This window comes from Melitaea cinxia, chromosome 22 (assembly GCF_905220565.1).
Source record: "Melitaea cinxia chromosome 22, ilMelCinx1.1, whole genome shotgun sequence".
Classification (NCBI taxonomy): domain Eukaryota; kingdom Metazoa; phylum Arthropoda; class Insecta; order Lepidoptera; family Nymphalidae; genus Melitaea; species Melitaea cinxia.
The window spans coordinates 2,515,721-2,530,366 of NC_059415.1; the positions used below are offsets into that span (position 1 = coordinate 2,515,721).

At 33.7% G+C, this 14,646-nt stretch overlaps 1 protein-coding gene across 1 annotated transcript in view; it reads left to right on the top strand.

The window, feature by feature from the left end:
* The window catches only part of LOC123664710 (homer protein homolog 1), a 50,358-nt gene that overhangs the window by 19,632 nt on the left and 16,080 nt on the right, over positions 1-14,646 (top strand). Inside the window, exons 5-6 of the mRNA XM_045599211.1 lie at positions 515-580; positions 2,304-2,425. Coding sequence (XP_045455167.1) covers positions 515-580; positions 2,304-2,425 — 188 coding nt within the window. The remainder of the gene's footprint in view (positions 1-514; positions 581-2,303; positions 2,426-14,646) is intronic.

Sequence of the window (14,646 nt, forward strand, 5' to 3'; positions counted from 1 at the left end):
ACAAGCCAAATTTCAAGTTTCTAAGTTATATATTTTCAGAGATTTCGTGATGGGTGAGTGATCTTTCGCTTTTATATATATACTAGCTGACCCCGTAAACGTTGTTTTGCCATATATGTTATTAACACCCTTAATCCCCCCCCCCCCTTATAACTTAGGGGTATGAAAAATAGATGTTGGCCGATTCTCAGACCTACCCGATATGCCCACAAAATTTTATTAAAAACGGTCGAGCCGTTTCGGAGGAGTTCAATGTTGAACACCATGACACGAGAATTTTATATATTAGATAGATTACTAGCTGACCCCGCAAACGTTGGTTTGCCTCTTAACCCCCTCTATAACTTAGGGTTATGAAAAATAGATGTTGGCCCATTCTTAGACCTACCCGATATGCACGCAAAATTTCATGAAAATCGGTCCAGCTGTTTCGGAGGAGTTTAACTGCAAACACCGCGACACGAGAATTTTATATATAAGATTACGGTATTTGATACTAACGTTTTTGTTTCAGCCCAAAGTTGAGGACGATGCAATGATGGTGCATCAACGAGCCCATTCTGTATCATCTACGTTACAGGTGAGATTATTTTGATATTCATATTATTGTCTGCAAAATCCCGTTGTATCACCCAACTAAAGTAACTGTGTGCGTGTGTGATATGCGTTCATGACGAAATAGAACCTTATATAGTGAATTGTATGGTCGTTCATTACTAGACATTGTAATGTCTAGACATTGGGAACTTCAATCAGATTATACCTGTATGACTGTATGTATGGAAATATGACTCCACTCGAATTATTTCATGTTGCCTGTCTACTGAGAGAGTACATGAAACCTACTAATTCCGTGTTTTCTGGTTGGTTGTTGCCACTAGAGGCACTTTGAGTTCCCATAGATATTTCGAGCCATGAACCTCTCATTGCCACAAGTTCTCAATGCGTCCGATTACATAATGTAGTTCTGCGGATTTACTTATTCTGATTTAGTCACATCAAAATGGATGGAGGTATAACTTTTTCCGTAACCTGTTAAGATGCTCAGACCTTTTTCTAGGAGACTCGTAGTCGCGACCAATTCTCGGAACTATAACTCACAGACAGAATGCTTTGTTAAGACTTAAGTCTACTAGAGTCTTCGGACTGTTATTTTTTTTTTTTTTTTTTTGAAAAAAGTCGTAGCGAGTTCCCCAAAAATTTCCGAAAAGTTGTCCAGCCGATAAAAATTAAACCTACCACCAACAAAATAGACAACGAACGACCAAAAACCTACCGGGTAGAGCAGAATATGATCGTCGACAATTGTAATTTGGAATAGTAACCCCGGAGCAGAAAGGGGGTCACAAATTTTGGGTTTGGTCACAAGTTTGGTCAAAAAGCCGATATTAATATGTACGATTTTTTTATGTTACCCACACATTAGGAATTCTAAACATTTTTGAATATCATATCAAAAATTGACCGCTCCAGCGGGATTCGAACCCGCGTCTCCGACTGACCGTGTCGGCGCTCTAGCCAATTAAGCTATGGAACGATGTACCCGCTAGAGCGAAATTTTTGATGAGATCGTTCCATAGCCTAATTGGCTATTCATATATATATCATCATCATCTTCCTGCCCTTATCCCACTTATGTAGGGTCGGCACAACATGTTTTCCTCTTCCATTCCTCTCTATTATTCGTCACTTCAGCGCTTACTCCTTTCTTTCTCATATCCTCACTCACACAATCCATCCATCGCTTTTTCGGTCTGCCGATCGCTCTTCGTCCTTCGACATTCATCCCTAATATTCTTTTACCGACATAGCGGCCATATATATATATATTGGATATTTAAAAAAGCCGATATTATGGTATGGTATGGTATGGTTAACACGGGCTGGTTTCCGCAACTCGACGACTTTGCGCCTATTTTGCGTGTGTGGGAGTGATTCGGCTCACTCTTGCCACCCAAGCTCCTCCAGAAACTTCAGAAGCTTTTTTGGCTTCTTGAAGATCTCCGGAAGTGTCTTCAGGGTGCCAAGATGTTGTGCCCGGTAAGCCGCTACACCTGGACAGTAAAGAAGTTACATGCGTAGCTGTTTCTTCTGTTCCCATGCAAGCTCTGCACAGGGGACTGTCGGTAATGCCCATATTAAATAGGTGTTTGTTATACGGACCGTGTCCAGTCAGTGCCGCAGTTATTAGTCTCAGTTGGCGTCTGTCCAGATTTATTAGAATTCTTGCCAATTTGGCATCAATTTCTGGCAGCGCCAACTTGGCTTAAGTAAAGCCGATATTAATTTGGGGTATCTAATAGGGTGGGTACGCGACAGTCGGGCGAGCTCCGCGCGGGCCCCCCGCTGCGCCCGAGAGCGGCGACTCCGCTGAACAACAACTTCGCTACGAGAACGATCGCCTCAAACTGGCTCTAGCGCAGAGGTACGTACCTATACACTTCAATTATTATTTGACGTAGTTAATTTTAACATTAACATGTGCTGTGTGGCTACGGCACTAAAGAATTTAGCCACCCCCTCTCTTCCCGTGGGTGTCGTAAGAGGCGACTAAGGGATAACACAGGTTCCACAACCACCTTGGAACTTAAGAAGCCGACCGATGGCGGGATAACCATCCAACTGCTGGCTTTGAAATACACAGGCCGAAGACGGGCAGCAGCTTCTTCGGTGCGACAAAGCCAGTACTGCGGTCACCAACCCGCCTGCCCAGCGTGGTGACTATGGGCAAAACACATGAGTTCACGTTATTTTTGGCGTCAACTTGTGGAGGCCTATGTCCAGCAGTGGACTGTATAGGCTGTAATGATGATGATGAATTTTAACATTAGCTTAGCGAATGAGCTATTTAACCAATGGAGTAATGATAATATCTTCGATATCTCCACTGATTTTATCAAGAAATAATAAAATCAAAAACAATGTTCACGTACCAAATATATAATAAAATTCCAAAACAACGTGCACGTAGTAAAATGTAAAATAGAATGAATACAGTGTAAAACATAAATTGTTAAGAAGAATTCAAAATACAAATTCTTGACATATACCTAAATAAAGAAAAATAAAAAAAATATATATAAAAAATATATATAAAAAATATAAAACAAAAAGTTTGTATATGTTTGGATACTCCACAATTAGTGTTGTAAAATTAAGGAAGAGCTATAAAAAAATTCTCTCCATAAGGACAATTGAACTTATCACGATCACTTTACGATCTTTTATTGACGTAGAACACAGCAGAAGCCTGCTCAAAATCTGAAGAAGCCCTACTGGGGATGTTCCTCAAACATAAAGATCACTACTAAATAATGCTACTCTGAGGTAGTGTTGTGTTCCTTTGTGAGGAATATATGGAGCTTAAAGCTCCTAAAGAGGATCGTGGGTACGGTCGGCAACGCGGTTGCGATGCTTCTGGTGTTGCAGGCGTGTATGCCGTACGCTTGTTTGCTGACCTAGTTGTGTAAAAAATATATTGATTTCTTACCACTACGTCGACCGTTGCTTAGCGAGTAAGTAAAAATAAATGGTTCTTATTTTATGAGACCCATCTTTAGACATGGCGATCATATGCCTCTGTGCAAATTTTTTACTTTAGAAATGGCGATCATATGCCTCTGCGCAAGTTTTTTCTTCTCTGATCAAAAACTTTTACAGAATAATTTTTGAAGTAAAACTTAGTTACGTTACGAAAAGTGTGATCGAGTGAGGCGAACGGGAGTTGAGAGAAAGCTATAATATGTACGATTTTATTTTTGTGTACCCACACATTAGGAATTCTAAACATTTTTGAATGATTTTTGATATGATATTCAAAAATGTTTAGAAAGCTATAAGTTAGATGGCGCTAAAGAAGTTTTACTTCAGTCGTGTGGTTTAAAACACACTCATTTTTTTTGTTTACCTTCTGTTATGAAATGTTGTGTTCATTATCAGCTGTGCAATATAAAGCGGTACGATAGGAATAGAGTACTGAACAATTAATAAAAAATAACAATATTAAAACGTAAAAAAAGATTTATTCAATCGCAAGATTTTGTACAATACTTAAAACTAAATTTTAAAACATACAGTCTCATATAGTCAAAGAAAACAATAACAGCATTCTTGTTTAAAGCATCTTAATAAATAGCACTTCAGAAGCATTACTCAATATCGTGTACTCTATGAGTCTACTTGTAAAGTTCACTGGCCAAGAATTTTTTAGGTTATTCCAAATTTGGATAATAGATTTTGGAATAATTGTTACTTATTAATATTTTAAGCGCAGATGGAAAAAATAGTTTTGATTGGTCTACATTTCATAATTGTAGATTACTAGCTGATAATTTAGTTTCTAATTCAAGAGGTTCCTATTAACTTTCTAAGGAGACTACCTTGCTAACTTTTTAACCAACTTTTTTCTTCTATATTCTTTTTTTTTAAAACTTCTAGATATGAAACATTTTATTTCATTAATTTTTTTTTCACATGAAATGTCAAATTTCTTATCACAAAAATGTTCTGCCTGAAGTCTAATTTCAATCCAACTAAATTGTCAGCTGATAAAATACAATGTATGGTTTTCATTCAGATTTGAAATATTCCTTGACGCAATCATATCTTATAAACTAGTTAACAAAGTCAAACCTTAATACTGAAATCAATAAATCTAAATATTCTTAGGTGCAGAATGACGCTAAATATACTTAAAACAATTTTGTTGGAAATTTGAAAAGGGAGAAAATATCGTAACTAAGCCTTGCAATATATTCTATCAACATTTTGAAATTTATTTGATTATTACTAGTTATAATTGTTAAAATCAAATTATATATCTTTGCTTTGAGATGTTGCTATTACGTTTTGAAAAGTAATTAGTTCAGAAAGTTAACAAATATATTACAAAGCTCGCATTTTGGGTTTTGATACACGTTCATCTAAAGATTCTTCTCAATGTTCATAATTACCAATAATTGGTACAAATCCTCCATCTAACTGTTGGTAATCTTCGTGACCATAGCTTTCGTACACTGGTTTTGCCTTGTACTCCTCGTATTCTGGCTTAGCTTCGTAAGATTGCTTTGCTATATATTCGTGTTCCTTGTGCGGTGTTCCTATTTTGTGGACGACAGCGTTGAATCCGTGTTTGTCATCGGCTTCGTATTCTACAACGCGTTTTGTTCCGTCTGTCTCGACGAGGGTGTACGATCCTGAAGTTATGAAATAAGTTATATGTAATGTTTGAATGTGCGTGAATAAATCTGATGCGTTTTAACTTACGTAAATAAATTTGATTATAATGTTTTAACGTGCAGATTAGTTAACTGGTCAGTTTTTGAAAACAAAAAACCTAAAAAGGTTATTGAGGTTGTCAAAACATACAATAAAACTGTAACTGGCCGATGTCTGGACTTGACAGTAAAAGTTATAGGCCCAATAGAAGCCAATAAGTCTGATCATTTAGTTGGTTTGTCTCTACGTTTGATCCCGCATCAAGTAAAATATAAAGCACAACATTGAATGCAATAGACAGCAGTTTTCATGGTCAGGTCTAAAACCAAATGCAGTACAGTTTCATATTCATATACTGTCTAGAAGTTAAGCTGAGAGAAATGTTAAGAAATATTTGTAGTTATATCAACTTCGACGTCTTTTGTACTTCCACCCATCGTAGTAGACTAACATCACATTGTGACTTGTTTATTCGGAGCAGTATTTTTAAATTTGGCCTTTGAGCAGGCGAAATAATGTAAAGAAGGTTTAATTATACATTACCTTTAACTTTGTCACCATCTCTGGTCTCCCAGTGTTCTTTGTCGTCGCCGGTGTGTGGGTCCTTGACGGAATAGTCGAATGAGTATTTCGGATGCGCCTGAAAATTAGGATTGACTCACATCAATTGTATATTTTTTGATATAAATACGTATGGTCGTCAGTAAAGATTTTTTTCCGTGTAGTAGAGATATTAATTTCAATTTTGCAGTAGATTTTTTTAAGGAAATATCTAACCTGGCTGTGACCTAGCGCTCAAAGAAAATGCTCTTAGGTAATGGCCTATAACAACGGTTTGTATTAGAGGAGAAAAGATTGCATTACTGTCTAGAGATAGGTAAGAAGAAATATATTGTGTGCAAATAGATGAAAACCAACATTCCCTAATGTTGGCTCAAAGTTCTCTAACATAATTCAAAACGCAGTTATGGTTGACTGTTTCCGGCTTTTGTTTGTTGGAAACTTGTAATTTTTTTCCAAGTCTGCTATATTCATGAGCTGTTGTAACCAACTTTTTGCACAGTCATAAAATTAAAAAATTTGTCTCAATATTTAACAGTCTTGATCAAAAATTTCAACTGTAACTTGAATTTTTTTTAATACAACTAGGTCGGGAGACAAGCGTACGGCTCACCTGGTGGTAAGCGATTACCGTAGCTTATAGACATCTGCAACACCGGAAGCACTGCAAGCGCGTTGTCGACTTTATCCCCGATTCCTCCCAGGAGCTCTGGTCACCTTACTTATCAACAGGAACACAACACTGTTTGAAAGCAGTACCTATTATTCAACAGTGATCTTCTGTAATGCCGAGTTACTAGCCAGTCGGGTTGCTCTATATTTTGAAAACTCCGCAGTAAATTTCTTGATGTGCCCTACCTCAGTTATTGCAAATAACTCCTAGAAATGTCTAACTTACGTGATAATCTACGTCATATTCTTCGCTGTGTTCTTCGTGACCGTGGTGGTGTTCTATAGGTTGGTGGTGATAGCTTTCGTAACCCTCGTAGCTTTCATACTGAGCCAGTGAAGATGCGATGAGCAGAAATATGGGTATGGATTTCTGGAAAAAAAATAAATACAACTAAGTAATTATTATTTTTTTTTTGTGATAATTTAATACTTTGACGTGGATTTATTTTTCAAAAGAGTAACTGAGGAGTTTCTTGCCGATTTTTCTCTGCAGAATCTACATTCCGAATCGGTGGTAACTTTACTTTTACCAAAATAATAATTTATTTTTAATTTGTACAATGACGACTATTTGAATAACGCTGTTTTTGATTCTGATTTTGATGTAATTTAATAATCTAGTGTTTTTATTAGTTTATAACTATAAATCTTATATAAATAAAAATAAGTTGCCGAAATGTAAAATCGATATATTAGTAAAAAAAAAAAAAAAAAAAACGCAGTACGAAATTTGGCTCAGCAAGAAGGTTGTAAGCATTAATATTTCGTTTGTTTGACGTCCTACTCTTATCGAGGTTTTGGCCGGATTTGTAAAGAAATCTAGAAGTATCGAGTTTGATAACATCGGTGCATTGGTCAGACGCTAGGTTTGCGGACTCAATTCTCAGATATGAAAAATGTTTGTATATTCTTAGCCGTTGAATGTGAGGTGTTTATTTATCTGTTTTGAGTTAAAATGAGACTTAGGTCAAACAAAATAATTAATGACCATGTGTATTTATTTACACGTACTTCAGATACATTTTCAAAATAACTAAAGCATCGGGAGCATAAAAAATGTAGACTAAGAAATCTCAACCATACAAAAAATTTCAAATAAAGGTGTAATAAAACTTTCTTTATGAGAAAACTTTGACGATCAAGATGTCTTTGATGTTTTAACGCGTATTTGAGATAAACTTCCTTGGTTTGTAAGAAAAATTGCGACATTAGCTTAGTCTGTGATTGCAAAATACTATGACGTAATAAAGCAATGCGAGTAAAACTTGTGTTTTACGTTGTACGTAACAAATACTGTGAGACTAATAGTTAATTAGAAAAAAAAAACTGCTCTATCTGAGTGCAGAGTTTGATAAATTATTGTTTATTTTTATAATTAGTATAGTATTTTTATAGTACTAATTTTAGGACGAATATTTTTTTTTATAATTTGTTGTTAAAACTCAAACTTCAAACCAAGTTTCTTCAATGCCAGTTACATCTTTTAAGAAAGTACAACTACTAATACAAGAACAAATAGTACGTATACATATACATATGTTACATTTGTTGAACATTATAATTTGAATCGCTTGAAAAACTGTAACGTACCAAAACCCGTTCATTACTTAATATTGTAACAAGTGTTACATAGCTATTAGATAAAAGATCGAGTTAACAATCATAAGACGAAGTTAACAGTTATATGCAACTACAATTATGTAAATCGTTTAAGGTATCCAACGTACAAGCGTTTTTAAAGCGCGTTTTTCTCCCACGTATCAGCGTTAACGTAACGATTTTGCGGCGTTTTTTTTGTTTTTAATATGACTGTGTCGGTAAGCGAGCGTACGGCTCATACTTGATGGTAAGCGATTACCGTAACTTATAGATGTCTGCAACATCAGAAGCATCGCATACGCGTTGCCGACACGTATCCTCTATTCCCCCTAGGAGCTCTGGTCATCTTACTTACAAACAGGAACTCAACACTGCTTGAAAGCAGTATTATTTAAACAATTTGAATATCATATCAAAAATTGACCGCTCCAGCGGGATTCGAACCCGCGTCTCCGACTGACCGTGTCGGCGCTCTAGCCAATTAAGCTATGGAACGATGTACCCGCTAGAGCGAAATTTTTGATATGATGATTTTTATTTTCGGTTTAAGCGAACCGTGGCGCGAAGCAGTATTATTTAGCTGTGATCTTCTGTAAGGTCGAGGTACTCCGTACTACTTCAGTCGGGTTGCTCCATATTTTGAGCAGGAAATTTCTTGCTATGCCCTACCGCAATTTGCTTATTAACATATATTATTAACGTAATATGGAATATTTTAATTGTGCCCGGTAATAAGAGTATTTTCGAAAGTATTTTAGGATGTGATCCGATTTTATTTCTAGAATGATTTCGTACATATTAGAAAATGGACTTAGTTTTGATTTGAATTAAAAGTAAAGAGTAATATTAACTAATGTATCAGTTGTCTACGAAATACCATGAAATATATATTCGTTTTTGACGTGCTTTTTTTTTACTTATATTTCATTACTATTGTATAACTGTGTTTATACGTCTATTTTCGTAATATATTATTTATATGAGCACAAGAAACATTAGCTTTGTAAAAATTTTAAAGAAACGCGCAAATTTGAAAAACGCAAATGTATCAGCGGCCTTAATACCAAATCATTTATGAACTATAATACATTTCTTACGTTACTTTCGCGTTCCATTACACGCATGTAAGACTAGTGGAAACTAATATCCGGAAAAAAATCCAAAATACGACATTAATAGCGTAACGAAATATTGTTCACCTTTTACATTAATTACTTAAATCTTTATAAGAAGTAATTAATTGTATTATAATACCTTTTTATTTAGATAAATGAGTCAATATAGGTCTACATACAAAACTAAGTTAGTCTTCACTTAAGCCTTTTTAACTTCTATTTCTTAACGATTTGACCTTTATCGAACATTTCTTTTACTTTTATTAGGAACATGGATGTTTTACAAAGAAATTTGTAACCAAGGTATATTTTTTGCTTGCGGCCTTTATGATGTTCTTTCGCTGTAATTAATCAAGTATGTAACACGTATTATAGAATTTATTACCAATGTGTGACAATCATGATTGACGTAATATAGAATCTGCTCGTAACGACCGTCATAATAATCAATTTCGCTTGCTTTCGTCACTGTTAAAGTTCTGTACAGTCACTATTTGTAATTGCATGGTCATTCAAACATTGTTGGGTGAAGATGAGTCTACATACTTTTATATTACCTGTCAGAAATTATGTATGATCACTATTTTGATAATGACTTGGTTGCAAGGTAGTTTGTAAATGAATGGTTGGTTAAGGCGTGTGCATAATAGCTGTTTTAGTATATAATTTGTTTTTATGAGTAAATTAGATGTTTAGTAGGACATTAATAGTAATATTTAAAACGTCTTAATTATAATAGAAGTATGGATAAGTGCATTTTGACTTTGTTATGTAACTAAGATGGCAATTTTTTTATTATTTATGCTGCCGTAATTAACGGCATTATAGCGTCCGATTTTAATGATTCTTGTTTTAATAGAAAGCTGATGGTTGTCATGTAGTCCTATTTTAATTTGATTGAAATCTGATGACTAGTTCTTGAGTAATCTTTGATAGCGCGTATTTACTTGTCCATTATTTCGTCTACTTAGTTGTATTACTTGTTTACTTGTCGATGTAATTGAAGTCGTTTTTTTTTCGCTTGCGAACAAACACAATTATTTGTTCTGAAAATTACTAGATAGGAAATAATATATCCTTATGCTTACCAAAGCATAATAAATTTTAAATCGTTAAGTTAGAATTAATCGGCCGTCAATGCGAGCGGCGCCTAACGACCGACTTCCTATATTAACGTATGACGCGTGTCGATCGCGTGCGGTGCGTCGCGACGCTGAACGCGTTTTCACTCTCACTAATAAAATGCTCTTACTTTTTAACCGACTTCGAAAAAGGAGAAGGATGCGACTGTATTTTTTTACTTACGTTACCACATAATTTTTTACTGGGTAGACCGATCCCGATAATTTTTTTGAAGTAAAACTTTTTTACGCACGCTTGACTAGAGTGAAGCTGGTGGAATGCGTAAAGAGAGCGTTACAAAGACTGTAATCGGGCGAGGCGAATGGAAGTTAGAGGGAGATATAAGTTAAAGAAGATAGAAAGAGAGAGAGTTGCGTTTTGTAAGTTTTACTTAGTCGTGTGTCGTGTGGTCTAAAGCACAACCGTTTTTTTTTTTTTTTTTTTTTTTTTTTTTTTTTTTTTTTTTTTTTTTTTTTTATATCATCGAAAGGTGGTCGTGTCATGTGGTCTCATTTAAATTTGATCGAAATCTGCTGATAACTTTTTGAATTATCTCTAAATTTTTTTAATATTTACTTGACTATTTTTTTCGTCTGCCTACGGCGTATTTACTGGTCGATGTAATTGCAGTCGGTTTTTTAGTTTGCGAGCAAACACAATTATTCATATCTATCTATAGGTATAAGTAAAAATTAATAGCTAAATGGCTGTGCTGTAATAAGGAACGTCATGAATACTAGCCGATTTTTTAGTTTTCTAATGCTAATACTTTGTAAAACGTTTTTAAGAAATGAAAATTAAAAAAGATACAGGTGAAGAAAATTTAAAAATTTCAATTAGACAATGTAACGGTTATTTAAATTTGACGCGAGTCAGTTACTAATATGGATTATTTGTTTTATGTTTTATTTATATAATTAGACCAATATAATAAGAAATAATAAATTATGTTACGAATTTGAGATATGACCACACTGACGATGTCAATGTAACTTGTTATATGAATGGAAGTTAAGTAAAAAAATAAATATTTAATACCATAACTAAAATCCACGTTATTTTCTTAAAGTCAAAGAAAAATTTTTTTCTGGATGAAAATAAATATTAAAATGTAACGCTAATTTTTTTAAACCTGTTTTTCCAGATAATTCGAAACGCCTCCCGATTTGATTTTTCCTGGCAAATAACTTGGAAGCAATAACTTTGATTATGTCTTTTTATAACTATTTATTGGTATTTTGAAATAGTATTATATAATAAATTTGAAATGAAATCGAACTCTCGAACCAATAATTTCACGTCGACGCTATCTTATCAATAGTTTCTATTTAAATGTAAAATGTGAAAAAAATGTGATGAAAAAAGTTTTTCCTTTATAATACAATTTTTTTAAAAAAAAAGCACGAGACACCATCACCGCACAAATTAAAAAAAAATTACTCACAATGAATTCCATTTTTTTTTATTCACAAACAAAAAACAATATTCCAAGTAGTTCCACGTATGAATGCAAATTATTTTATAGGCGCGTGCCAACTTATACCGCAGAAATACTTAATTCTGCTCACCCCTCTCTTTGAGTAATGTCTAATTCGTATTAAGCGATATGGAAGCTTATTACGAGAGTATGAGAGAAGAACAAGTGCATATGTATTGCTATATGTATTGAATTTTTTTAATTTGTAAATTTTTTTCGTCTTCGAAATTCAAATGTTCGAAATAATTTGTGTAGATTTTTTTATTTAGTGAAAAAGAAAACATAATGGATGGATAGTTCTAAAATTAAAAACGTTTGCATGCATTTTATAACATGAAATATGACTATACTTATTTGTCACGTAAAATTAAGAGAAGTAACAACTACACATATATTTATAAAATACAATACAGATACACATTAAATTAACGCGTTTCTAAAATACTTCAATTTTTTTTTTCGCATTTGATTTTAATAAATTAAATACAACAAAAATTATACATATAACGAATGGCTTATGTGACTGACTTAAATTATAAAGATTTTAGTTTTAAAAATGTGATTCGCTGAAAAAATTAAAACATAAAAATAATACTGTCAATATAAAAATGTACCCATGTCGAAAAAAAAAACAAACTTGATAAATGTTAATCAATACTTTTTGGATTTTAGTATCATTTTAAGCAATTATAATGCTGAGATTATTCTAATTTTATAACGCTGATAAAATTCAAGTTGTTATTATTGGTGTTCACATCGAAACTTGATTTCTATAAAAATAAGAAGCCGTCTAATTTTAATGATATTAAATCAACGTCCAGAAGTAATTCATTTGTGTCAGTAGTAAATCACTTAAAATACAACTAATAAGCGGTAATAAATGGAAACGGTGACAGCGCGAGTGATGTGGAACACGCAAATGTTGACTCGATTAGCTAATGATCGGTCAATAAAGTTTTCCACATTGTTTTTCGTATGGAGCTAATATATGTATCACCGGATGTGTCAGTTTATCCGGATTAAATGCAAATGTTAAAAAAGATTATTGTTTTTTTTTCTGGTATATACATAAGTGTATAATCGGCTTCGCTCGGGTTTTCTTAGCTTAGAAATAACTGCTCTAAAAAATCACTAAACATTTTTTACATTAGACAAAGAGGGTTTATTCAATAATTGCTATATGTATATAGCTTTGCAAGTGGGTTTTATATATTAATCAAAATATAACAACAAATGGTTACAGATTACCGAATACACTTTCTGACATTATGAAGTTTATATTAGAAAATTTTTGTTTCTGTATGGTAATTTTTTCATATTTAATTAATAGATTAGTATAAAACAAAGAACTGCCCGATATAAATGTACGTTTTAAAATATGTGTGAAATTTTTTCGCAGTTAGTAATAGAATTCCTAATGAGTTATATAAAATCGATCTAATTAACAAATTAATGTAAAACATTTGTGGTCTGTATTAAATTTTGATAAAATTACTTTCTCAAATTATACTGGGCAATAATGGACAGACCAAAATGTTGATTTACGTTGATTTATAAGCGTTTTAATGAATAATTTAAAATATTTTAATAAAATTTCACGATATCTTCAAAAATGCTACAGAAACAAGCCTCATCGTGATTGTGTTGTATAATTTTCGGTATTTTAAATATTAGATTGATGTATAATAAATCTGTCAACTATGAAATTAACTCTTAAATTTTACGAAAAAGATTATTTCTTTTTAGAAAACAGGGTTTCTATATGAAATATATTTATGTATTTTACAAATGTCACTTAAAATGAACTACTACTAACTGAGGTAGGGCACAGCAGGAAATTTCCTGCTCAAAATATGGAGTATCCCGACTGGAGAAGTACCTTACACAAGATCACAGCTAAATAATATTGTTAGCAGTATTGTGTTCTTGTTGGTGAGTTAGGTGACCAGAGCTCCTGGGGCGAATTAGAGATAGGGTCGACAACGCGCTTGCGATGTGTCTGGTGTTGCCAGTCATCTATAAGCTACGGTAATCGCTTACCATCAGGTGAGCCGTACGCTTCTTTGGCGACCAACTTATATGTATAAAAAAAATGAATTTAAATTTTTTTTTTCCAGTGGACTTCAATAGTTATTTTGAAGAATTCTACAAAATATATAATTATTTTTTAATTAATTAATCATCATCATCATCATTATCGTTACAGCCTATACAGTTCACTGCTGGACATATGCCTCCACAAGTTTACGCCAAAAATAACGTGAACTCATGTGTTTTGCCCATAGTCACCACGCTGGGCAGGCGGGTTGGTGACCGCAGTACTGGCTTTGTTGCACAGAAGACGCTGCTGCCCGTCTTCGGCCTGTGTATTTCAAAGCCAGCAGTTAGATGTTTATCCCGCCACCGGTCGGCTTTTTAAGATCCAAGGTGGTAGCGGAAATGTGTTATCCCTTAGTCGCCTCTTACGACACCCACGGGAAGAGATTAATATGATTAATTAATATGATCCTATTATTGACAAGGAATGTAGATTCTGCTAAGAAATATCAACTTCAACGTTTACATAAAATGACTACTTTTATTATCATATAATACTATGCCATTGTTTTATGAATTCCACTTTGTAAACTTCCTCACAGCTTCTCTTTTCTATGCTTTGTCCTGCACTCAAAGCTGGTCTGGAAGATATCGCTATTTAGCAATAAGTAGTCTTTTGTACATCTAACTTTATATGTCGTAACTCTGGTTTGTTTCTTTGTGGTGTAGGTGACCTGTATCGTATAACAGTTGTCAATTAAAAAAGAATATAACTACTGTTTACTTTCATAGTTGACCAAATTCTACGAATCTTTCAAGACCAAATAAACCTGTTACGTGTATTGT